We start from the raw sequence: 24,957 nt of genomic DNA, 5'->3' as shown, positions 1-24,957 counted from the left end.
ACGGTGCCTATTTAAAAACAGATTGTATTTACTCCTCAGTCCCCAGCATTTTACAGAGTGCACCAAGGGCTACATAGGCTGTATCTGAGCCACCTAGAGTAACCCTGTGTTGTATGCCTGCACTTCGGCAGTTGCACCAGCATATATCATGCGCTCAGCAATCATCTGTGGCCAACCCAGCCAGTGCAGTGGTCACAGGGTATTTTCAAGGCTGTATCATGTTGTAGCGAAAAGCACACTGTTTATGCTAAATCGTCTTCCGATCAATCAGCCACAGGTGGCACAGGAGCCCCTCTGTGTAGGCAGATGATACAGACCTGTTCCTGAGAGGAGTGAGGATTTTAGTTTTAAAAAGCAGCCTTGGTTTCAGCAGTCTTCCTGTGTACCCTTCTCTGTGGTGGCCTTAGTAACCTCCCCTTTGTACATACAGGCCTCATTTTTCTATCTGCTCTTAGTCCTGTCCCTTCTCACAGTGGGACCTTATAATGGAACACAAAGAATAAAGTCATCAAATTTCATTTTGTTTTCTTTAAAATGAGGGCTTGTTCCTGGCAAAAACAAACAAACAAACAGGCCAGGCTGAATACAAGTTTTGCCAAATCAGTAGCAGCATTTCTGAGGGCAGTCTTTGAAACAGAACTTTAAAATGAGCCTGGAAGTAAAACAGGAGGCAAGGAGACTGGTGGACAGAGCTTCCGTACCTTGCCGTCACTCCTTAATGGCTAGGAATGTTACAGGGGATGGGGACAGTAATTCTGCAGAGTATTTTATTTATAAAAAATAACTAAGCATCTTTTTAAAGAAAACAAAAAGATGACAAAGCCAGCACCCAGATCTGAAAGATCTACTGAAGCCAGCCAGAGAAGCTGACTGCGCCTGAGGTACCCACAGCAGCTAATTCTTGGTTCAGCAATGACCACGAATAGTCTGTTGGTGGGTTTTGGAAGACACACTACTTGCAGAAGAAAGCCCATCCCCTTCTCTGTTCCTCTGTCTCCCTGCCTTGTGCCTGAGCACAGCCCTAGCAGGGAGGTACCAGTCTCCGTTTCCGGATACACGCCCAAATCCACTCTGGGGAGACAAGCTGGGCCTCAGCATTCTTGTCCCTGCTATCCAACACGTGTGTGGCTGAAGCTATGTCAAATTCTTGTACCAAGTCTCCGTTGAATGCCACAAAGTAGCGTCTGAGACGGCTGAAGTCTGGCGTGGAGGGAGGCAGGTAGAGCCGCACCCCAGTGAAGATGTCCAGCAACAGCACCTGCAAAGGCAGAGGGGTCAGGGGAGGGGTGCGCATGGGCTTCACCAGACATGTTCAGGGCAGTGGAGAGAGGTGAGAACACCAGGACATGGAGCGAGCTCAGAGCTTAGGCAGTTTTCAAGAGAAAAGGCACCGGCATCACTTCCCCTCATCCTCACACAGGACTGACAGGTCTTTCCTCCCTGCCTGGGAAACACATGGAGTGGAGTCTTGTCTCCAAAGGTCAGCCAGTGGCTTTCATAAGCTCAGTGCCCAGACGTGCTGATGTCCCGCAAAGATCAAGCAGCCACTCTGTCACTAATGACCAGGGGAAAGAGGGAGTCCAGGAACCCCATTCATTACCATGCATGGACCCCAAGGCAGGGCTTTAGCAGGGGAGGGACAGGAACTGTTTCTACCAGTTTGGGTTCTGGCCCTGACTTATCAGACAACATGCTTCCTTTGGATGGAGGCAGGAAGGTGGGGGCTGAGCTGGCACTAGTTTCTGGCTTCAGTAGGTGCTCAACAGATAATGCCAAACCAAAGCCTGACAACTGTGTATGGGAAAAGGTTCCTTCGCTTGGACAAGTCACCCAAGTGACCCAGTATCTCTGGGCTCCTGGCTGGCTGGACCTGCTCCCGCCCTGATCACAAACTCACACACCACTAGGCTTCCATGACCAGACTGGGCTTCCTCCCCTTTAATGTCAGAGGTAACATGGGACCAGCAGCTGGGTGGGCCTCTGTGGGCTCTATCTGCTGCCTGCTCGCACAGCTCTGCTTCCTCTCTGCCGTTTGGCCGGCCGCCTCTGCCTCTGCAACGCAACAAGAGGGCACAGGGTGGAGCCGCAGCACCACATCTCCAGGTAGCAGATGCAGGAGGGCAAGGGTGTCAGCCCAGGTTTCTGCAAAGTTGATGGGCAGAGGGCTGGGAGCACAAAACTCCTTGTCCCCACTGGTTTCTATACTAGCCTCACCTTCGCTTGGCATGGGGTCTCCTCAGGAGCTTTCCGCTTCTGTCCTACTTTCACTGGGGAAGACTTCCTGGCTGGCTTCTCTGCCGTTTTCACAGGAGAATGCTTTGTGGCCGTCATGTTACCTGTAAACAGAGTTTAGGATAAGAAGTTCTAGGGTGAGGACTGCTGGTCTCCAGGCAGCCAAAGGAAGGGCCAGAACCTTCCTCTGCGGAGTAGAGAAGGGGAAAGAATAACCAGCTAAGCCCTTGAGTTTACAGTGGCTCATCCCCTGCCCAGATTGGTTTCCCCAGCGTGGTGTCTAAGTTTACTGAGTAGAGTCTGGCAGAACATGGCTCGATAACACCAGGAATGCCATCAAGGTCACTCAGCTTCAGTGGACCGAGATCACCACCTGATCTCACCTGGGCCTCTGCCCCCCACAGCACCATCCCCCCATCCTTACCACCTTTGCTGTTGGCATCACTCTGCTTCCCTCCAGTCTTCTTGGCACTGGTAGAGGGTTTGCGGGACACAGCAGGCCCTGAGGTGTCACCATTCTCGCCATTACTGCCCCCTGTAGTGGAATGCCCTTCATCTCCAGCCACTACGGTGAAGTCGGCTTTCTCCTTGGACAACTGATACAGCTCCTGGGGTGGGAGAGAACCACATTCCCTCCTCTAGACACCAGCCTTAGGTGTTATGAGCAGCGGCCTGTGTTAGGCACAGATTCCCTGGTTCAGATACCCTGGTTCTTATATATAGCCTGTAACCTGGGGTGCGCAGGATGCCAACCGCTGTTGTCTGTGCCCCTGTTCCCATGGACATAGCAGGAACCCTGTGAACAATGCCAGGCTCTCTACTTGGAGCCAGCAGAAAGCCTCATCTGCTATTTCTGACCTGACCTGGGCTGGCTGGGTGTCCCTCTCTGTCTCCCCAGTCTATTACACTGCAAAAAGGAAAGGAGAAGACAAGAGGACAGGTGAACAGCCCTGATGCCCGAGGCCCCAAGGCTGGGACAGTGAGGTGCGGGCACTCATGGGGTCCAAGTGCTGGCACCTTGAGTTGAAGGAGGTTCGTGGCAGATTTCCAGTCCTTATCATCGCGGATTCGTGTGCAGCGAGGGAATCTGATGGAGATCCCATCAGCTGTGTGAGCTTCAGACTTGGAGAATTCAGCCCCTGTGATCTCCCACACCGCAGCTTTCTGTCAGGATTAAGGCAGATGGGCAAGCGCTAGTTAGGAAGAGATCCTTTCCCAAGCAGCCAGAGGTAACAGAGCATTGAAACCAACCAAGCCTGACGGCTGGGATACTGGGCTTTGAGGAGTCCTGCCTCCTCTGGATCTGCTTCCCTTGCTTTGAGAACACACTGAGAAGTGGTGGCTAGGTATTCCTCCCTCTGTTGAGGAAGAATCCTTGCGAGTGACTGGTCCTCCCTTTGCCTGCCACTGGCTGAACTATCTAGGCCCCAGATAGTCTAGGTGAACTGAGTGCCACCAAGGTGGTGCTCTGGAGCCCCTGAGGAACTGCAAGTTATTTCTGGGAGCAGGACGATACCTTTGGGTCTGGGACAATGAAATCAGGGTAGTAGATCTTGTTGATCTTCAGCCAGCTGGGTATTTTGCTGGGATCCTGGAGGAGAAGAGATGCTGTTCTGGGCTGCTGCCAAGCTGGAATGAGGTTTCAGTGCTTCTCTTGGTAATGGGATTGTGGGAAGACGGATGTCGTTAGCAAGGCTCACCCTCAGCCCCTGTGACTGTCCCTGTCCAGAGGTGTGCGGCCCAGGAGGCTCACAGGCCAGTTCCCACGAGGGAGGCACTCATGGGTGTTAGGCCCACCCTGCCCCTGCAGCCAAGCAGCTTTCCTTTCGCAGGGGAGAGAAGACAGGTACAGCCCTGCCTCTGTAGTGACAGCAGGATCAGCCAGGTTCCATCTTTACCTTGCTTATCTTTACCATATCCAGTTCTTTCTGCAGGCGGGCAAGAGTCGCATCATCATGGCCTCCTGCACACTTAGTGACTGTGCACCACTTCTGGCTGCCGGGATCATAGCAGCCCATGAGGAAGATTGACATCATGCCACCTGGGAGGGGAGAACGGCTGAGTGTGGATGGGAAGGAACCATGTCGGCCAGCTCCGCGAGCCTGGCAGTGAGGAACGGGCCCAGGACTGGAGTCCAAGGGCATCGAGTTCCCAAATTTACCTCTTGGCTCTGCCTCTCTCAAGCTGTATCCCTGTAACCTCTATGAACTGCCACAACTGTGAGAGCTCCTATGTCACCTTCATAACTTGGGATAATCAAACCCAGTTTGTGGGGCTCTGGGCAGTGGAACAATACCTGGTGCACAGCCTGAAGTGCCACCACCTCAGACCCAGCTTCCTCTTATGGCAGGACGGCTTTTCCTTGGAAGAAAGCTGTCAGGTCTTGAAGCCACTGTTGGGGTGAGCTTCCTTATGCCATACTAACACAGGGTGTTCTTGCCCATCTCTCTCTGCCCAAGTCTCAGCCATCCTCACTGAAGGAGACTCGGGCCAGGTGGGGCCTCAGATCCTAGCACTTTCGGGTCCTGACTGGCTGCGCTGGCAGATCAAGCCAGTTTACGCCAGTCTGAAGGTCAAATAGAGGCTTTTTAAAAGCAAGTACCACCCCAGCTGACCTTTGCTTCCCTGCCCATAGAAGGCCCCCAGGACGACGAGGTCAGCCGTGTCAGCCATGGCACCCTCATTCAGATAGTCCTTCTTCACTTTCAGCCAGTGCCGCTTCCCAGGCTCGTATGTACCCTGAGGAGAGGCAAGAGTGACCGCAAGCTAGAGCAGTCCCCAAGGGTACATTATCCCACATCATTTGTGTCCCCCAGCTGTCCCCTGCTCAGCACCCCAACCAGCCCTTGGCTGCTGCTCCAGCTCCTGGCCAGGGATGGAAGGGTTCAGGACAAGGGCTTCTGGTAAAGGCTGCCACCACCTCACCTTCACATCCTTCAGCACCAGCCCTTCCAAGCCCTCCCGGATCACTCGGTTGATCATGTCGGCCAGGTCTGAAGCTTTCTGGGGAACAGATGGAGAGAGGTGAGGGCAGCATGGGAGTGAGGAGTAGTGGTTGCTTTTGCCTCTCAGTACAGTACACACTGGAATCCCAGCAGCTGCGGCTCCAGGGCATGGCCTCTCTCATGCCCCGCCCTCCCGGGGGGATGCTAGGCCAGCAGCCCCGAGAGAAGGTGCTCCCTCTCCCACTTGACCCTAGCCCTCCTCTGTCTTGCTTTCAGACCACTAGGACTCTGCCTAGGGAAAGCCCTTTACTTACTGTGACTTGTTTCATTTCTGAGAACATGATCCTGTTGGGAATTTCAACCATGTTGTCATGAAGAAACTTCCGACGCTCACACAGAGGTCTAAGGGGGGACAAGAGAGCTGAGATGAGAACTCGACTGTCAGGAGTTCAGAGGGAAGGGGCATGATGACTAAACTGCTTCACAGGAGGCCTGCCATATAGGAAAGCTCTGTGAGAGGCCTACAGTGAATGGCTGAGATGGTGCAGAGAAACATTAAGCAGCATATTAAACAGCCACCTGCGATGCTGGCATGCTGGTTCAAGTCCTGGCTGCTCTACTTCTGATCCAGCTCCTTGCTAACATGCCTGGAAAAGCAGTGGAAAATGGCCGAAGTCCCTGCACCCCTGCAGCCATGTTAAAGACCTAGATAAAGCTGCTGGCTCCAGCCTGGTTCAGTCAAGGCAATGCAATCACTTAGGGAGTGGATCATTGGATAGAAGATCTCTCCACACTCCTCCCCCTTCCCTTTATAACTCATACTCTTTATAATAAATATGTTTTAAAAAGTTGCAGAGGCTTCACTTGACTGCAGGTAGACAACTCTGAACTGACTGTAGTTCCCGTGGCTGCTTTATCAAGCCTAGGAAGAACTGGACTCTAGCTCAGATTGTACAATTTTTCATCCTACTTAAAAAATGACTTCAATTCTGAATTTTTCTCCCTGGTTCCTTGTTCCCCCCCAAAGCTGGCTGGGCCTCGAGTCAGACTGCAGGACTGAAACCCCAGGGCCCACACCACCAGTTCTCTTGGCTTCATTTCCCAATCGGGAACGTGGAGGCTGCAGGAGCTCTGGGGGTGGGAGGCCAGGGGATAGCATCCAGGCCCACATATGTGGAAGAAGCTAAGTCAGAACTGCCAGTTCTCTCCAAAGTGTTCCCATCCATGACTGCCTCTGAGAATTTCCTGTTGTCAGGCATCAAAACTTCTGAAATCATCTGCCTCACACCTCATGAGTATTCCTGAAGATAAACTCTGCTGTGCTCTCACTTGATCTCTGCAACAGACCATTCTGGCCATAAGGAAACTTTTCCTTGGGGCTGGCACTACGATGCAGTGGGTTAAACTGCAGCATGCAAAGCAGGCGCTTCACATCAGAGTGGCTGCTTTGAGTCCTGGCTGTGTTGTTGATGGAACCTCTCTTAGCTTGCCTGGTAAAGCAGTGGAAAATGACACAACAGCTTGGGCCTCTGTCCTGCCCGGGAGACCTAGATGGAGTTAAGGCTGCTGGCTTTGGCCTGGTTGTTGCATTATCTGGAGAGGGAACCAGCAGGTGGAAGATACTCCTCCTTCCCACTCATTCTCTATCACGCTGCGTTTCAAATAAATAAAATAATCTCTTAAAAAAAGAAAACTTCTTTGGGTGGTTGGGTTTGCTGTGTGACTCTAGCTTCCAGACGGGATGGCGTGGCCATAGTGGTTCTTCCTTACATGGAGTCAGGAGCTGACCGTGTTAACTGCTACCTTGGCTCTGAAGCTTTCACACCCCGCTTGGAGCTGAAGATAGTGTCCAACAGTTCACAATTCAAAGCAGCTGGCCAACTCACCGATCCATCAAACTGACATCATTGAAGTAGATACAGTCAAACACAAATAGGCAGACATTAGCATCTTGGAAGGCGGCTTTCTGTAAACAGAAATGAGGTAGGCATGTGACTGACAGAAGTTGGGGCAAGAAAACTGGAGTATACCAGTTCCCTCGTGTGGTCCTCTGAGGGACCACAGAAAAAGCCTGACTTGTGCTCTACCCCAGGGTCTCTATGGTGCTCAGTGGGAACCAGCCCAGCTGTGAGTTAGGTCCTTTCCAATAAAAAGAATCTAAGTGCAAGGCTAAATTCAGAAATAGTTCAAAAACCAACACTAAACTCCACCCAAAGTGACCTATTCCCTTTTCAGAGTGACAGCACGCCCACGTGCACACACATAGTCTACACATAGGGTCCTGAGCCAATACCTTGTGCACTCCCAGAGTCCCAAAGGGCAGTGGTTTTCCTGTATTGTTGTCAATCAGGAGCACCTCCGAGTCTAGTATCATGCTGTGGCCCCCAGGAAAGGCCTTTGGGATGTAGTCCTTAAAGTGGGCCACCTGCAAACGGAACAGCACTCCTGGTGAGGGATGGACAGGCAGTAATAGAGACCAGAGCCAAGCCGGAGAGGAAAGTCCAGGGCCCAAAGGAATACACAACAACACAGTGGAGCCCAGCTGATGTGCAACATTTGGCTGGACCTTGCCAGGCACCTAGACAAGGGGACAAGTCACTGAGTCCTGTCCAGACTTAGGAAAAGGCGAGCCCATGTGGAGTCAGTGTATGGGTTGGAAAGCAGGCAGGGTTTTGCAGAAAAACCCTAAAGGACTGGGAGTATGCACAGAGAGGGATGAGGGAGGAGGGGCAGGCAGAGATGAGTGCTCATTGCAGAAGAAGGGCAGATCTCAGGCCGAGAAATGGGACAGGGAGCACAAACTGGAAGAACAAAAGAAATGAACACCCCATGAACAGAACAGGATCTGTGAGTGGGAACTCCAAATACACAGCATCTCAAGAATGAGTAAGGGACAGCTTTACGACCCTACACCGCGTGGGAGACCACGAAGAAGCTCGTGGCTTCTGCTCCCGATCAGCTCAGCTCCAGCCACTGCAGCCACTTGGGGAGTGAACCAGCAGATGAACATCTTCCATCTCTCCTTCTCTGTAAATCTGCTTTTCCAATAAAAATCTTTCAAAAAGAGAGAGACAATCTGGAACTGGATTTTTCCTGACAAAGGCACAGCCCTAATTTCTGACAGCTTCAGACAGGAGCAGTCCCACCCAGGGAAACCCAGGCAGTGCCTGCCAAGTTAACAGCAGTAGGGTATAGTCTTGATTTCAGACCTGGGCAGAGCAGGCAGGCTGTCACTGCCAGAAAGAGCTGCCCAGCCCAGCCTGTAACAAGCCAATACATACAAGCAATGTGCATCTCGGTAAGGGACAGGAGGAAAGCATAAATTCAACAAAGTTGGGCTCCATCAACTTCCTTACAAAGGGGTGTGGGAGGCGCCTGTGGAACACCAAGCTCCCCAGAGAGGCTCCTGAACAGCTGCAGTGTCCCTTGGACAATGAAGTCCCCTTGGAGGCCACTGCCTAGCACCCCAGGTGTAGGTCTGAACAGCTGCCTGGAAGGAAGTGCCTGGACCACATGGTTCCTCCTGCCCACCCCAAGGAGTCTGAAGGACTGACCTGCAGCTGGGAGAGAAGGGGACAGCACAGTCAGGAATTCGATCCACTCAGAAGCTGAGCTGGGAAGGGTGAAGCAAGGAGACTCCCATTCCTCCACTACCACCACCGGCAGGGCACCACTCCAAGCTCCCTGTTCTCCACAGTATGTGCTTCTATTAGAACACACTTCATGAGGGTTCAGCTCCTGCCCATTTTCTCCAGTGCTACATGCCCACTAGTTATACAGCACATAAGCATCTGATAAGTACCTGTTTAACAAATCAGTGACAGCTCCTGATACACTATCTTCAATCTAGCCCAAGGACAGTACACAGGACTTGGAAAGGCAAGACAGGCACAACCCTTCACCAGCTGGGCTCACTGTTCCAATGCCTCCAAAGGCAAGTGAGCTCTCCAGACAAACTCAAGCCTGGGCTCCGGTGCTCCACCCTGAACAGCTCAGCTCCAAAGATGAATCCACTCAATGAACAAACCCTACCATGGGCCAGAGCTGGAATGTTTCAAACTCGCCCTGAGACTCTCAAAGGCAGGAGGAAAGGAGTTCTGGCAGAGGACAGTACCAATACCTTGTGAGGCAGGACGGGCTTCAGACTGCGGCTGAAGTAGCTGAAGTGGTCACCATTCTTATGCACCTGCACCCGCTCGCCGTCATACTTGATCTCGGAGAACATGCCATTGGGGCACTTCTTCATCGCGTACTCAATGGACTTGCAGGCCTCAGCCTTGGGCAGGGAGAGCAAGGGCTCAAAACCTTCCACAAGGGGCTGCTCAGCAAGCTCAGCCAAAGAGCACTGGGTTTGGCTCTTCGGATCCTGGACCCAAGTGCCCCAGCATCCACTCAGGCAGGTGGCTGAGCTGACGGGAGCCTAAGTGGCTGAGCCATGCTGTATTTGGAATATAAAATCCTCCCCAGAGTCGACATGGAGTTTGCATTTTAAGAAATCTGAATGTCATTCATTATAGAACAAAATTCCACAGCAACTGGCCTAAATAATTTTCTCAACAATTTAGGATCTTGATAGCCTCTGGCTTGTTATTAGAGCCGTCAGTTACCCCCGCCCCGAGAGGGAAGCAGAGGGAAGGTGAAAGGAAGTGGTGAGGAGCAGCGGTCAGGAAGCCCTGGGCTGAGGCATTCGGATACAGGACGGCAGCTGTGTGAAGCAGCAGTAGCTGCCCCGGGGTACACTGCCCAGGTCACATACATATCTCACTTCTCACGTGATGTGGTACCTTAAATGACAAATACTGTTTTCATTTTATGGAAGAAAAACTCAATGTCAAAGAGGTTAAGAACTAAAAGTTCTTACTACTGCTACTAAGCAGCAGGAGTGATATCTGAATGAAGGCCAACTTCCAGGCCCGTGTGGTTAACCACTGAGCTATAGGGTCCAGGCTAGTGCTTCAACCATCAGGCCACAGAGCTGGCTCCAGAAAGAATTCTTGCAATGGTTCTCGGTAGGGGGATCTCACTAATCTAATTCAGGTGCCAGCTATCCCATAATCTCAATGCAGACAGAGAACACTTCCCTGCCCCAAACACAGAGCCTTACACTGGACAGCTTTACTGTAATGTTAAGACAGTTTCATAAATGCCCTTCACACAAGAAACCTGAAGACCAAGGAAGCTACACAGCTCATCTAACAGTCCATAACTTGGTGGCGGCCTAGCTGGGACTGGAGTCAGTTCTTCCCACAAGATCACCTGTCTTCCCCTTCGCCTTCATGTCCCAGCAAGAAATGTTCCCTTGCACCTGCACTCTTCTTCCCCCAACTTCTGCAGACAAGCCAGGCGGGTCTCGGAGCAAGGGGTGTGGGCGGCAGGGGCAGGGCAGTGTTGCTCACCAGCATGGGCTGCACAGGCGTCATCAGCGAGGCCTGCACGCTCAGAGCCCGTTTGCGGCCTGGCTCCTTCTCCACCTCCTGCTCGTTGTGCAGGACCCGCTCCACTACGTCCTGCAGGTTGCGTGAGGCTTTGAAGGCTTCGTAGGCATTGGGGTCAAGAGCATCTAACCTGTAAGTGGAGACAGGGGCAAGAAAACAAAACCATGCCTTTGACCAGACAGTTCTGGTTGCAAGAGGTCCCAACCTAGAGGGAAGGGGTTGTGCTTTTTTGTCCAAACACTTCCACAGGAAGAGAAAAGTTCAGTTGTTTGAGGACCCATGTGAATGCTAGCTCAACAAAGGAGGGGCCTGGGATGGGCAAACTACATTAGTATATTCCATACTCAATTCTTACAATGCTGTGAGGAAGGAACTGCTTGCTCTGCTTTACATCTAAGAAAATGAAGGCAGAGTTAGGGTCATTAGTCTGCAGGAACAAAATGGAATGAGGATTCGAACCCAGTTCAAGATTCCAAAGTTCTAACCCCAGCTGAGAACAAAGGCTCAAGCTGCTGGAGGAGCTGGTACTTACACATGCTTGGCACCTGCGTTCATTTTCAGGTCATGTTTGATCAACCTGATGATGCACTTCAGGTCATTGGCTGTACACCTACAGGGACGAAGCACAGTCAACTCATCTTTGGAGTGCTCTGGGTGCCCAAACCACTCCTCGCCATGACTGCAGCCTCCTGAGCCCATCCCCATTAGGTGTGGCTCGTTGGGGCAACCTCCCACCTGGAGGCGATGTCCTGGAGGGCCTGTTGTTGCTCATCCTCTTTGGTGAGCTTGGAGAGTCGCAAGAGGAATTCATCCACTTCCTGGATGGTAAGGAGGCTCTTGGAAGCTGGGGGGAAAGACTTGCTCTGCTCAAAGAAGACTCTGATCGTCTCTGACACGTCACCCTGTCTCCAAAAACCAAAATGCCACTGCTACAACCCCAGGGTGGCCAGGCATATCCCCCAAGACCTCAGGGCGAAAGAGGAACTACAAGATTGCAATCATAATGCCTGTCCACAACTCCACGTACACGGGAGCTCCAGAAAGTTCATGGAAAGCTGAACTGTCTGGTAATTTCACTTTTCCACTAACCTTTTGAAGTCCCCTCATTTTACCTTACTTCTGAGACTATATCCCAACCACAGTTCCCAGGAAGGGCACAGTAATCTGCGCATGACCTGCCCATCCATCTGCTTTGGCTAAGAGAAGATGCAGGAACAAATCCAGAGTGGTACCAATTTGGTTCCTGTTTAAGAATTTGAGCTGAGACAGCAATGGTTATCACATAACGTGGCACTTGGTTGGAAACTTTCTATGGTGCCAGCTGGTATCACCAACTAACCAAAGCTGAATGGCAGGACCCAAGTTCTAAGGGAAGAAAAGCAAGCAATAAAGTCCAGAGTGAGACTCCCAGGTCGGGGAGGGAATGTTCAGAGGGGGTAGAGTTTCAATCTTTGGAAACTCCTGAACTGAACAGCTGTGGCCTCATAATCAATCCTCTCCGAATGGAAGCTTGTTCCACTTCCTGAAACAGAAAATGCCCCACCCAGAGCAAAGGGGCTGCAGGTGCCTGGCTGGCAGAGCCCCCTAGAATGGAGTCTACTCTCCCTTCCTCTGACCTGCTCTAGGTCCCGTGCCATATCATCCGGGTTACAGTTAAAAATGCGGCTGAAGAGCTTCACAATCTGCTTATCGTTTAAGTTGTAAACACTCTTAATGACACCCGGCAGCAGGAGCTTCACTGTCAGATACGTGTCACCATGGAAACCACCTGGAGACCAAAAAAAGAATCCTTCTTGAGAAATGCAGCTTCAATGAATAAATGCATAAACCTCAGGAAATAGAGACCAAAGGAAATCTAGGTACTGCTGCCCTTGTTCCCACGCCTCCCTGTGCCTATCACTATGACAATGAGAGGCAGCGTTCGGTAGCTCACGGGCCGGCCTTCCCTTTAGCCCAGGGCTGATCTCCCACTGGACAGAGCCATGACCTACACTTCAGGCCTCCTGTGTTAAGCACACTACAGACTCAGCGACACAAATGTTACACAAATGAGAGGAAGAGCTGGAAGGCTGCATGCCTAGCCCCGTAGGCTCCTGTAAACTTCAACCAATTCAGGATACTCAGGGCCCACCTCCTGTCGAGCCTTTCCGCAGAAAGTCCTGGATGATCTGGGTCTTGGAATTGTAGCTGGGGTTTTCAGCGACTGTGGCACACAACTTCCGAAACTCCCTCAGCAGACAATCCTTGTGCTTGGGGTCACATTTGCTTGAGGAGAGACTTGCCTTAAGGGAAGGGCTGGAGGAGCTTTGAGGCCCAGAACTGTTGGGTTTAGCTGTTGGACAGAGAAACAGCAGGCATCATTCCTCTGGTCATTCTGAGAAGGAGCAGGTGTTTTGCTAGTGCTTTCTATGCAGCTTCACTTACCTTTAAAAGCCTGGGGGCAGGCACCATCACAGGTAAAGAAATGGAGGTCAAGGGAGCCAGCACAGTGGTGCAGTGTAGCTGCCATCCCCTATGGGCAAGAAAGTCCCAGCTGCTCTATTTTGGATCCAGCATCCTGTTAATGCGCCTGGGAAAGCAGTGGAGGATACCCCAAGTCCTTGACCCTGTGTCCAAATGGGAGACCAGGAAGAATCTCCTGGGTCCAGACTGGCCCAGCTCTGGCCACTGTGGCTACTTGGAGAGTGAACCAACAGTTGGAAAACCTTTTCTTCTCTCTGTAACTCTGCACCTGAGTGAGAAACTAGGAAGAAGCTCCAGGCTCCTGCTTCAGATCAGCTCAGCTCTGGCTACTGTGGTCATTTGGGGGTTGAACCAGCAGATAGAAGATCTTTCTCTCTGTCTCTCCTTCTCTGTAAATCGTATCTGCCAGTAAAAATAAATAAATCTTGAAAAAATTTTTTATTTGCAAGACAGTTACACAGAGCTTTTTCATTTTTTACTTTTTTCCATTTTTTTGTACATATTCATTATTCATCAAAAGACTACGAGGCCCATTATTAGCTTAAACACATATGAAGTATCACTTAGCAAAAGGAGTGGAAAAGACAATTATAGGGCCCGGCAGTGTGGCCTAGTGGCTAAAGTCCCTTGTCTTGAACGCACCAGGGTCCCATATGGGCGCTGGTTCTAATCCCGGTAGCTCTACTTCCCATCCAGCTCCCTGCTTGTGACCTGGGAAAGCACTCGAGGATGGCCCAAAGCCTTGGGATCATGCACCCATGTGGGAGACGGGGAGGAAGTTCCTGGCTCCTGGCTCTGGATCGGCACAGCACCAGCTGCTGTGATCACTTGGGGAGTGAATCATCGGACAGAAGATCTTCCTCTCTGTCTCTCCTCCTCTCTGTATATCTGACTTTGTAATAAAAATAAATCTTAAAAAAAAAAAAGACAATTATATACTTATATTTAAAAATTACACATACATATACTTCTACAAAAGTAGGAGGTATCAAGTGCTAGTTCTAATACACATACTCAAATCCCTCAATTTTTCATTTTAAAAGAGGAGTTACAGAGAGACAGAGACACAGCGATCTTCCATCCACTGGCTCACTCCCCCAGTGGCTATGTAAGCCAGGACTGGGCCAGGCCAATGCCAGAAGCTAGGAGCTTCAGCCAGGTCTTCCATGTGGGTACAGGGCCCAAGCTCTGGGCCATCTTCTGCTTCCTTCCCAAGTGCATTACCAGGAAACTGGATTAGAAGTGGAGCAACTGAGACTTGAAAAAGCTCACCTGGGATGCTGGTACACAGGCAGAACCTAACCCTTTGTGTAATAATGCTGGCTGGCCCTGTTCTGTTTTGTTTTATGATTTATTTTATTTTTATTGGAAAGGCAAATATACAGAGAGGTGGAGATAGAGAGAGGAAGATCTTCCGTCTGATAATTCACTCCCCAGGTGGCAGTAATGGTGGAGCTGAGCCAAGCCAAAGCCAGGAGCTTCTTTCAGGTCTCCCACGCGGGTACAGGGTCCCAAAGCTTTGGGCCATGCTCAACTGCTTTCCCAGGCCACAAGCAGGGAGCTGGATGGGAAGCGGGGCTACCGGGATTAGAACTGGCGCCTATATGGGATTCTGGCACGTGCAATGCGAGGACTTTAGTCGCTAAGCTACCGTGCCAGGCCCTGTTTTGTTTTTTATTTTTTAATTTGTATTTATTTGAGAGACATGAAAATGCATGAGTGTGTGCAAGAGTGTGCTCCACCCACTGGTCCAGTCCTTCTCTGGCTGCACTGGCCCTGGGCCCTAGAGGAAAGAACCAAAACTCAGCGAGGTCTTCCCTGGGGGTAGCAGGATCACAAGCACTTGAGCTGCCTCCCAGGGTCTCCATGGGCAGGAGCCAGAACTGGTTATCAAATCCAGGCACTGAGATCCCGGCATCCTAACAACTAGGGCAAATGCCTGTCCCACAGAATTAGCCATGGTGAAGACCCTTCAACCAGAAGCAGAACACCAGACTGACGGGGGGCTCTGTAGGAGAGCCCTTCACAGCACAAATGCTGTCTGGGGCTGAGCATGATCAACAAGGACTCAGAACAAGGTAAAGCCCACTCCAGGAAGGCTGGGATGAGAGAAGAGGTAAAAAAATCAAAGGATGTGAAATCATTATTGCCAGAACTCAAGAGTCCTTAGTGATATCTGCTGCGATGCTCGCTCACTGATGGGGAACCCTGACCGAGAGGACTTCCAGGACCACACACTTGTGCAATGGCAGGGCTGGGACAAGATACCACAACCAAAGTCAGATTCCACTGGGGTAATTTCAACTTGCCCATCCTGCAACACAGCCAACAATCCCCTACAAATAATTACATACAACTCTTTGGTGATCATTGCTCACCTTGTGGTGACCACAAAGAAAGTAAATTTCATTCTGCCAGCTTGTAATGGAGCCAATAGTAAGCTGGCTGCCACTGCTAGCTTCTTGTCTAATTTCATAAATTATACATATTCCTCATTTCTGACCTGCAACCTAAACAGGATTTCAGAGAACAAAACTTCCAACGCAGCAGTGTTCATTCAGGCTGCAAGAACCAAAACCCCCTCTCAGCTCCTCAGAAATTCCCCACACATCCCCAAGCAGGTCCCTTCCAGAACCTGCTATCATCCTCACCACGGCCTCAGCATCTCTCTCTTGGATCATCAGACCAAGAACCAAGCAACCTCAGAATTTTTGAATAAAGATCTAGAGTCAAGTACTAGATTTCCACAATGCTATCTCCTGTGGTCCTCACAAGAACATTGGGGTATACCAGACAAGTATTGCCACTTCTGATTCACACACATATCCTTGGAGTCAGGACAGAAGATGTGCCCAGAGCTTAAATAACCCTCTTTCACTTACATAAACACTGCCCATCCCGTCCCCTTTTCAAAGATTTACTTATTTGTGTGAGACACATTACAGAGAGGGAAACAGATGAAGCATGGCTGAGAGCTTCCATCCACTGATTTACTCCCCCAAACTGGCAATGGCCCAGCCCAGTCATAGGCCTTCATCCAGGTCTCACACGTGGATGACAGGCACAAACACTGCTGCTTTCCCAGGTGCATTAGCAGGGGGCTGGATTAGAAGCTGAACAGCCAGAACTCAAAGTGGTGCTTATATGGAATGCCATTGTTGCAGGCAGAAGCTTAACTGCTGTACCGCAACATCCCGAAAGCCTCTTTCAATCCCTTCCAAGCAGTTCAGCTTACAATTTTTGTCAATGGAGTCAAACTTAATTGCCTTAGACAATAAAAGCAGCAGAATATAAGGCAAAAGAAGAATACTTATGTCAAACAGATTTCAGTCAAAATACTGACTCCACAATAAACCTGAATTTCAACTTCCCATGCATAAAATGGGGCTCAGACAAGACCAAGGGTTAACTGAAGAACAAATCAATTCCCTAGCCCACTGCTTCCTGTGACATAAGATCAGCAAAATTATCCTTAGCTTTTAAATTTTTTTTAAGATTTACTTATTTTTACTACAAAGTCAGATATACAGAGAGGAGGAGAGACAGAGAGGAAGATCTTCTGTCCAATGATTCACTCCCCAAGTGACAGCAACAGCTGGTGCTGTGCCGATCCAGAGCCAGGAGCCTCTTCCAGGTCTCTCACACAGGTGCAGGGTCCCAAGGCTTTGGGCCGTCCTCGAGTGCTTTCCCAGGTCACAAGCAGGGAGCTGGATGGGAAGTAGAGCTACCGGGATTAGAACCGGCGCCCATATGGGACCCTGGCACGTTCAAGGTGAGGACTTTAGCCACTAGGCCATGCCGCCAGGCCCGATCTTTTAAATTTTTTTTTTAAAAGATTCAGTTATTTATCTGAAAGACTTCCATCTACAGGTTCACTTCTCAAACAGCTTCAAGAGCCAGGGCCGGGCCAGGCTGAAGTCAAAGCCAGGAACTTCACACAAGTCTCTCACATAGGTGGCAGGGGCTCAAAACTTTTGGGCCACAATATGCTGCCTTCACAGACACATCAGCAGGAAGCCGGTCTAGAAACAGAGTAGCTGGGTCTTGTATCAGCATTCTTTTTTATATATTTCTATATACATAAAACATATATGTATATGTATAAATGTTTGCATCCATAGGAAAAAAACGTAACTGTTCCTGTTATCTATTCTGACAAGAAGATAAGAGTAGGGCCAGGTGCAGAAGCCTAGCAGCTAAAGTCCTCGTCTTCCATGTGCCAGGATCTCAGACGCGCACCAGTTCTAATCCCGATAGCTCCACTTCCCATCCAGCTCCCTCCTTGTGGCCTGGGAAAGCAACTGAGAACAGCCCAAAGCCTTGGGACCCTGCACCCACATGGGAGATACGGAAGAGGCTCTGGGCTCCTGGCTTGGGATCAGCTCAACAACAGTCATTGCAGCCAGTTGGGGAATGAGCCAGCGGATGGAAGATCTTTCTGTTGTCTCTCCTTCTCTCCATAAATCTGATTTTCCAATAAAATAAATAAATCTTCAAGAAAAGAATAGGGGAGAACACTTGGCTCAACCAGATGACCTCCCTTGGGATATCTTCACATCCTCACCCCGCACCTCAACACTGGAGCGCCCAGGTTTCGGTCCTGGCCTGGCTTATAATTCTGGCCCGTTCTAATGTGTACCTTGGCAGGCCAGCAGGAGGAGATGGTTCAAGTCTCTGAGTCCCTGCCACACACCTACAGAGACTGAGTTCTGGCTTCAGCCTGGCCCAGGACCGGCTGTTGTATCATCTTTCTCTGTCTCTCTCTTATTCTGCCATATATTAACTAAGTAGACATATAAATAAAGAAAACTTCTAAAACAAAATTTCAGCCTGGCCCAGGAAATGACTTCAAGGGCACAAGTTCTTAAAACAAACACATCTAAGTTTTGTTCTTATTTATCAGAAAGGCAGAGGCAGAGAGAGATCTTTCATTTGTTGGCTCACTCCACAGATGTCCAAACAGCCACGGCTGGGTCAGAAGGAACAAGGAACCTGAAACCTAATCCAGGTCTCCCATGTGGATAGCAGGGACCAAAGTCCTTGGCTGTCACCTGCAGGCTGCCAGAGTGCTATGAGCAAGAAGCTGAAATCCAACTGGAGCTGGCTTCAAGCTTAGGCACTCCAATGTTGTTTGGGTTTTTTTGTTTTGTTTTAATTTTTTTTATTCCGATGATGTTTTAACCACCGAGTTGGGCCTACCTCTAGGGCAAAGAGTCTGATACAGCAAACATTTTTTTTTTTTGTTATGAGGGTAAAGTATACCAAAGAATGCCATACAAGTGGGATGCTGAGAATCAGTCATTCCTATCTATTCTGACACAGGAGCCAATTACTGAAGACCAGATAGCACAGAACTGTCAGTAAGCAAGATCCCCAAATCAAAGGCCATTACACCATAACAACTACAGTATCGCTAGTTTAACTTACCTGAAAAGCCAGAAAATTTCCGGGGATTGGTGTTGGTTGCAAAAGAGGTGCCTTTGACAGGGGACGACACCTGGCCAGTGGATGTCAACGTAGCCTGGACAACAGCTTTCTTCTTTGGTGTGCCTGTTGCCTTGGAAGACAGATCTGCAGAAACCCAAAAGGCAAAATATCTTCGTGAGAGATTTCTCAGCCAACGCCCAATGTACCAACTCATCCTTGCTAGCTAAGTGCTGCTGTAGCACACCTGGCCAGGCTGTGAATACAGCAGGCACTGCATGGAAGGGAGGCAAGGTGTCTGGGGACAAAAAGGCCCACCCAACCTGTTACCACTTATCTACATTAAGAGCATTGGGGTCTGTGCTATGGTGCAGCAGGTAAAGCTGCTGTCTGTGATGTGTATCCCAAATGGGTGCCAGTTCATGTCCTGGCTGCTTCACTTCCCATGTGGCTCCTTGCTAATGGCCTGGGAAAGCACCGGAAAATGGTCCACAAACCTGGGCCCTTGCACCCACATGGGAGACCTGCAAGAAGCTCCCGGCTTTGTTGCTGGCACTTGAGTCAGGCAGCCAAGAGAACATCACTCACTGTCTTTGCCTCGAACTCATTCAAATAAATCTTTTCCTTTTTGTTTAAAGGAGTGAATTCTCAACGTTCTCTCTTCTTACCTCACACACAGTAATCTTCAGAATCAGCAGGATTTGGGGAAAATCAAAAATTACAACTTTATGTTTAAAGATTTTTAAATTTATTTGAAAGGCAGTTAGAAAGGGAAGAACAGAGACCCCAGATGCCTGCACAGCCAGGGCCTGGCCAGGCGGAGTCAGAAGCCTGTACTCCATCCTCGTTGCACATGGACCATCCTCTGTTGCTTCTCTCCCAAGCACATCAGCAGGAGCTGGATGGGCCCTGGCAAAGTACAGCAGCTGGGATTCAAACCTATGCCTATAGGGGATGTGGTTGCTGCAGGCTTAAACCACTAATACCAGCCACATGACCAATGCTTGGAGACAAAAACGCCTGAGGAGGCTTCACCAAAGTTCTCCAACATGATCAAACAAGATCAAATCTGAGTGAGTACTAATGGGAATCATCAGGCAATGACCTTATAGGTCCGCTGTGGCCCCTTCTATTTTTCTCCTTACTTATTAAAAAAAAAATCTTTAAAGGGCAGTCATTTTCCTTTAGCTAATAATGTCGGGACCCCTGAGTTCTTCAGGGGTGGACTCAGCAGCTGCTACCAATGCTTGTGTCTTCAACCTTCAACCAGATGAGCTTAAAATGCGAGCAATAAAATTTCCATTGGTGGGGCAGGTATTGTGAGACACAGTGAGTTAAGCTGTGGCTTAGGATGCCCACACCCCATACTGGATAGCAGCTTCCGTTCTGGCTACACTGCTTCTGATCCAGCTCTGAGCTTATGCATATCTGAGTTCCCATAATGCATGTGGAGACCAGCTGAAGCGCCAGGGTGCTGGGTTGAGCCTAACTCAGCCCCAGCTGCTGTGGTCATTTAAAATGGAAGTGAACCAGTAAACAAAGAATCTGCCACCCCACCTTTCAAATAAAATTTTCTGAAATATTTTAACTTTTATTTTTTAACCCCATACTGTAATGAACTTTTGAAGCCTTTTGACAGATGCCAAGAAAATATTTATAACACAGGGCCCAGTGTGCTAGCCTAGTGGCTAAATCAATGCCTTGAATGTGCAATGTGCCAGGATCCCATGTGAGCGCTGGTTCATGTTGCTCTACTTCCCATCCAGCTCCCTACTTGTGGTTTGGGTGGGCAGTGGAGGACGGCCCAAAGCCTTGGGACTCTGCACCTGTATGGGAGACCCAGAGGAAGCTCCTGGCTCCTAGCTTCAGATCGGCTCAGCTCCAGCCATTGTGGCCACCTGGGGAGAAAATCAGTGGATGAAAGATCTTTCTGTGTCTCCTCCTCTCTGTAGATGTGCCTTTGCAATAAAATGAAATATAGATTAAAAAAAAGAAAGAAAATACTTATAACACATTATTTGAAAAAGGACTTATATCCAGAATGAGATTTTAAAAATCTCTGAAATAGTAACACAGAAAGGTAAGAGAAAGAGACTGCCCATCCTCTGATTAGTTCCTCAAATGCCTATAAATGCTAGGTCAGCTCAAAGCCGAGAACCAGCAACTCCATCCGGGTCACCCAAGTACTTGGGCCATCTCTGCTGCTCCCAGGCTGCTCGTTAGCAGGAAGCTGGACGGGAGCTGAGACAGAACTGACCGCAGGCATGCTCATACCACATGTATGCGTCCTAAATGGTATCTCTTTACCTCTGCTTTTCAAACAAAAATAATTTTTACAAACATACAATAAATATGAGAATAATGCTTTAAAAATACTAATAATATCTGGTCAGATTTTGGAGGGGGCAATCAGCATGCTCATGTGCTGGTCAGAGTGTAGACTGGTGAACAGACTTTGGAAAAAAACTTCATTCAACCAAAACCCACCCAGCAATTTTACTCCTGGGTTTGGACTCAACAGGAAGACACAGCTATATTCACCAAAATCAAGCAGTGTGCTCATAGCAGCATTGTCCATAGCTGGGCCTAACTGTTCAACTGAAGCACAAGCTGTGAATTCATCCACTGTAATTAACAAAGCACAGCCTGATGCTACACAGTCTTGAACAGAAGTCAGAGAAAGCACATTCATTCAGAAGGGGCAAGAGTGCAGGTGGATCCTGAGTAAGGCTGGGAGCTGTCATGTTTTATTCCTCAACCTGAAGGCTGGTGGCACAAGTATCCTTAACCAGGGAAAAGCCATCATGCTACTTAATTTTTTTAAAAAAGATTTAAGGGCCCGGCGTGGTGGCCTAGTGACTACAGTCCTCACCTTGAATGCGCCGGAATCCCATCTGAGTGCTGGTTCTAATCCCGGCAGCTCCACTTCCCATCCAGCTCCCTGCTCTCCCTGCTTGTGGCCTGGGAAAGCAGTCAAGGATGGCCTGAAGCCTTGGGACCCTGCACCTGCGCGTAAGACCTGGAGGAAGCTCCTGGTTCCTGGCTTTGGCTCAGCCCAGCTCCAGCTGTTGTGGCCATCTGGAAAGTGAACTAGTGCGTGGAAGGTCTTGCTATATAACTTGCCTTTCCAATAAAAATAAGTAAATCTTTTTTAAAAGTTATTAAATATTATTCACTCACTAGATTAAATGGCATGGAATAAAGCATTTTATCAAGGATAGATTTACTGAAATTGACAGCTGTGTTACGGTTAGGTGAGAGAATACTATTATTGCCCAAGTAAGCACCCCGAGTCCTTAGAAGGTGCATGCGGTGTACTCCCACGTGACTCAGAACAAGGTGTGTCTCGGTGTGGGGAAGGACAGTACACCAGTACATGGAGACAAACCAGAGTGCAATGTTGCCAAGCTACAGGAATAGGACTAATAAGCTATAAGAATTGGGCTATTCTTCATAATCAATCATTACTTTCAATTATTCTTAAAACCGCTGTGAGGGTGAAACTATTTTCAAATAAAAAGAAAAAAAGTGAAAGTCTGGGCCGGGGCTTAGCATTGTGACAGACTGAGTTAGGCTGATGGCCTGTAACAGCCCCAGCCGCTCTGCTTCCAGTCAGCTCCTGCTGCCGCACCTGGGAGGGTGGCATTGGCTGGCCCAGAGAGCTGGACCCCAGCTCCTGCGCGGATGATCCTGATGGAGTTCTAGGCTCCTGGCTTTAGCCTGGCCCAGTCCTATCTCTTACCATCATTTGGGGAGTGAACCAATGGATGGAAGATCTCTATGTCCCTCCGATTTCCTTCCAATTCTGCTTTTCAGATAAATAAGTCTGGAAAAAAAAAAATGCCTGGGGCCTGCCGCAGTAGCCTAGTGGCTAAAGTCCTTGCCTTGCACTTGCCAGGATCTCATATGGGCACTGGTTCATACCCCAGCTGCTCCACTTCCCATCCAGCTCCCTGCTTGTGGCCTGGGAAAGTAGTCAAGGACAGCCCAAAGCCTTGGGACCCTGCACCGGTGTGGGAGACCTGGAAGAAGCTCCGTGCTCCTGGCTTTGCATCGGCTCAGCTCTGGCCACTGCAGCCAGTGGGGAGTGAACCTGTCTGTATCTCCTCTCTGTATACCTACCCTTCCAATAAAAAATAAAGTAAGATAAAGCTAAAATACAAATCAAAACAAAAAAAACTGGCCTCTACCCTAACGTTCTCATTCCTCTCCTCAGCCCCGTTCTCATCCTACCTGCGATGTGCTGGGCTATCTGCTCCTTCTCGTTGTCTTCCAGCTCTTCCCAGCCTTCCAGCTCTGTGAGGTCCTCGATTTTTTTGGTCGTGGCCCGGGCGCGCTCCAGCTTCTCAAACATGCATTTAATGTGGTACCACTCTTTCATCTCCCCTCCGGATTCTGAGAAGGGATTGGGGACCACTTTGCCAATTCGGCAAACGCCCTTCACGATCTTTTCCTTGCATTTTTTGCAGCCAGCTGTGCCACGCTTGGCGTAGTCCACGCAGAACCGTTGCTCAGCCATCTCCCAGGGGCCACTGCACAGTCCCACATGCGACCCAGACGGGAAAACCAGGCAGGTGGCACGTGGTCTTAGAGGGCCTCCCCCAAAGGACAGAACAGGCCTGCTTCCCTGGAGGAGGCGGTGCCCATGAAGACCTGCTTCCAACCAGCAGCTGAACTGTCTGATGTGGGGCCGGTGGCGTTGGTCTCGGAACAGGCACAGCTCTTCGCGGACAAGGGCACGGAGCCTTTGTGGGAAGAGGATCTTGAGAGCCAAAGTCATGCAGCTGCTAGGAAAAGACCAAAAAAGAGAGAGAGAAATGGGCGACCATCCTGCCGATCTGTCCACTGCCAGGCTCTCACACAAGCCGTGCTGACTGATCAAACACTTTCCCAAGTACTACAGATGTACTGCCTACAGAAGAAAGAGCTCTAATTCAGGAAAATCCAGTTCCCAAGGGGTGTTCAATTATCTAATGTACACTCGCATATTTAGTGAGTCACAACCAAGAGAATTCAAACAACCTGCAAGTTTTCTTTTCCAAGCCATCAGCAAATCGTGACAATAACGGATGATGCCCTTTAAATATTACCAGAGCCTGAAGTTTTTCTAGTTACTAAGGAAAACACACTACATTTAAAACATTTTTCCTGTTAAGTAGCACATACGCACCACCCTCAGAAGCTTTAATTATAGCTCTACCCTGAAAGGCAAGGAAGCAGAGCCTGGAAGCTGCCTGTCCAGAGTTCAAATCCTAGCTCAGCCACTTTAATAGCTGCATTGAGTTGGTGCGTTATTTATGCTTTGCCTCCGTTTCTCAGCTGTAAAATGTGGCCAATCACAGCACTACACGGCAGGGCAGGAGCCGTCAGCACAGAGCCGCCTCTCACACAGGGAGAACTCCTTGGTCGGTGAACTTGCTCCGAATCCAGCAATGGGGGGTTGGGGGGGACACTGACAGACCGATCCCAAGGCAAACAGCAACCCCCTCTGCACCCTCCCCGACGGTGGCTGTAAAAGCACAGCTGCTTTCCACTCTAGACCAGCTCCGGGGAGACCCGCTCACCCCTCACTGCTACCTGCTGGGCAGGCTGGGGAGAAGCCCAGGACGGGCTGCCGGCGGCGGCGGGTTCTGAAACCCTTGCCAACCTATACAAAGATGAGAGCTTCCTGACTCCCCAGACACCCCAAAGTCGGGGACAGGATGGGGGTGAGGAGGCTCAGGAGCTCAGTGCCGGCTGGGTCGCCCCCCTCCCCTTACACGGCTTCCTCCGCGGCCCCCGAAACCCCCAGGGCGACGAGGACACCGCGGGTCTCCCGCTCCCAACGGCCGCCGCGGCGCCGGGGGGAAGTGGGCTGGGGTCGCGAGTGAGCGCGGCTCCCGCGGGCCGCAGGTCGGGGGGCGACACGGCCTGCCCAGCTCGGCCCTGCAGCGCGCCATGGCCGCTCCCGCAGGCCTCGGAGGAGGACGGGTCCTCCCCCGGAGCGGCCCCGTCAAGGGCGGTGGGTGTCCCGGGAGCCGCGAGTCTCCCCGCCACGTCACGGAGGGTGTGCCCCCAGGCTCGGCGGGCGGGCGGGCGGGGGAGGAGCCGCGGGCTGGCCCCCAGGGCCGCGCCGAGCTCGGGCCCCGGCCCCTGCCCACCCGGCGCCGCGCCGCCCCTCACCTGCCTCCCCGGCTCCGGCGCCCGCCGCAGGCCTCGGACCGGGCGCCTGCAGGCCGCGAGCTCCCCGCGACGGTTGGAGGGCCTGTCTCTTTAAATCCGGGTCCTCAGGCCGGAGGCGGTGCGCAGGCGCACACAGGCCGCGGTCCGCGCGCTCCAGCGATCTCCGCCCCCTCGCGGCCACGTGCGCGGCGCTCGGTTCCGGGGCCTGATGGGGCCCAGGTGGCTTCGGGCCCCGGAGCGCCAGGTTTGCCTTCCTGCTGCTAGCGGGTTATCTAGTCTTTTAAAAACGTTGGTTG

General features: G+C 50.6%; 1 protein-coding gene across 4 annotated transcripts; it reads right to left on the bottom strand.

The window, feature by feature from the left end:
- Window positions 1-513: 513 nt before the first annotated feature.
- LIG3 (DNA ligase 3) lies at window positions 514-24,766 on the bottom strand. 4 transcript variants are annotated; one of them, XM_041000666.1, is made up of 20 exons: window positions 24,662-24,766; window positions 22,733-23,283; window positions 18,503-18,646; window positions 12,744-12,944; window positions 12,229-12,380; window positions 11,348-11,514; window positions 11,145-11,222; window positions 10,574-10,742; window positions 9,298-9,453; window positions 7,471-7,602; window positions 7,064-7,143; window positions 5,492-5,579; window positions 5,158-5,235; window positions 4,848-4,971; window positions 4,131-4,273; window positions 3,749-3,823; window positions 3,250-3,396; window positions 2,657-2,840; window positions 2,215-2,336; window positions 514-1,258 (listed from the first exon to the last, which is right to left on the bottom strand). In XM_041000666.1, exons 2-20 carry the CDS (start codon window positions 23,277-23,279, stop codon window positions 1,022-1,024), a joined length of 3,024 nt encoding a protein of 1,007 aa, XP_040856600.1. In that variant the 5' UTR covers window positions 23,280-23,283; window positions 24,662-24,766; the 3' UTR covers window positions 514-1,021. The 4 variants fall into 4 exon arrangements, with proteins under 4 accessions (XP_040856600.1, XP_040856596.1, XP_040856597.1 ...); XM_041000662.1 differs by having other exon boundaries at window positions 22,733-23,286; window positions 24,662-24,754; XM_041000663.1 differs by lacking the exon at window positions 24,662-24,766 and adding an exon at window positions 17,808-17,810 and having other exon boundaries at window positions 22,733-24,457.
- Window positions 24,767-24,957: the final 191 nt, after the last annotated feature.

This window comes from Ochotona curzoniae, unplaced genomic scaffold, assembly GCF_017591425.1.
Source record: "Ochotona curzoniae isolate NIBS_2020 unplaced genomic scaffold, NIBS_Ocur_1.0 scaffold_2453, whole genome shotgun sequence".
In the NCBI taxonomy this organism is placed as follows: Eukaryota; Metazoa; Chordata; class Mammalia; order Lagomorpha; family Ochotonidae; genus Ochotona; species Ochotona curzoniae.
The sequence above is the reverse complement of the archived record's forward strand: the minus strand, read 5'-3'. Positions and strand labels throughout refer to the sequence as shown.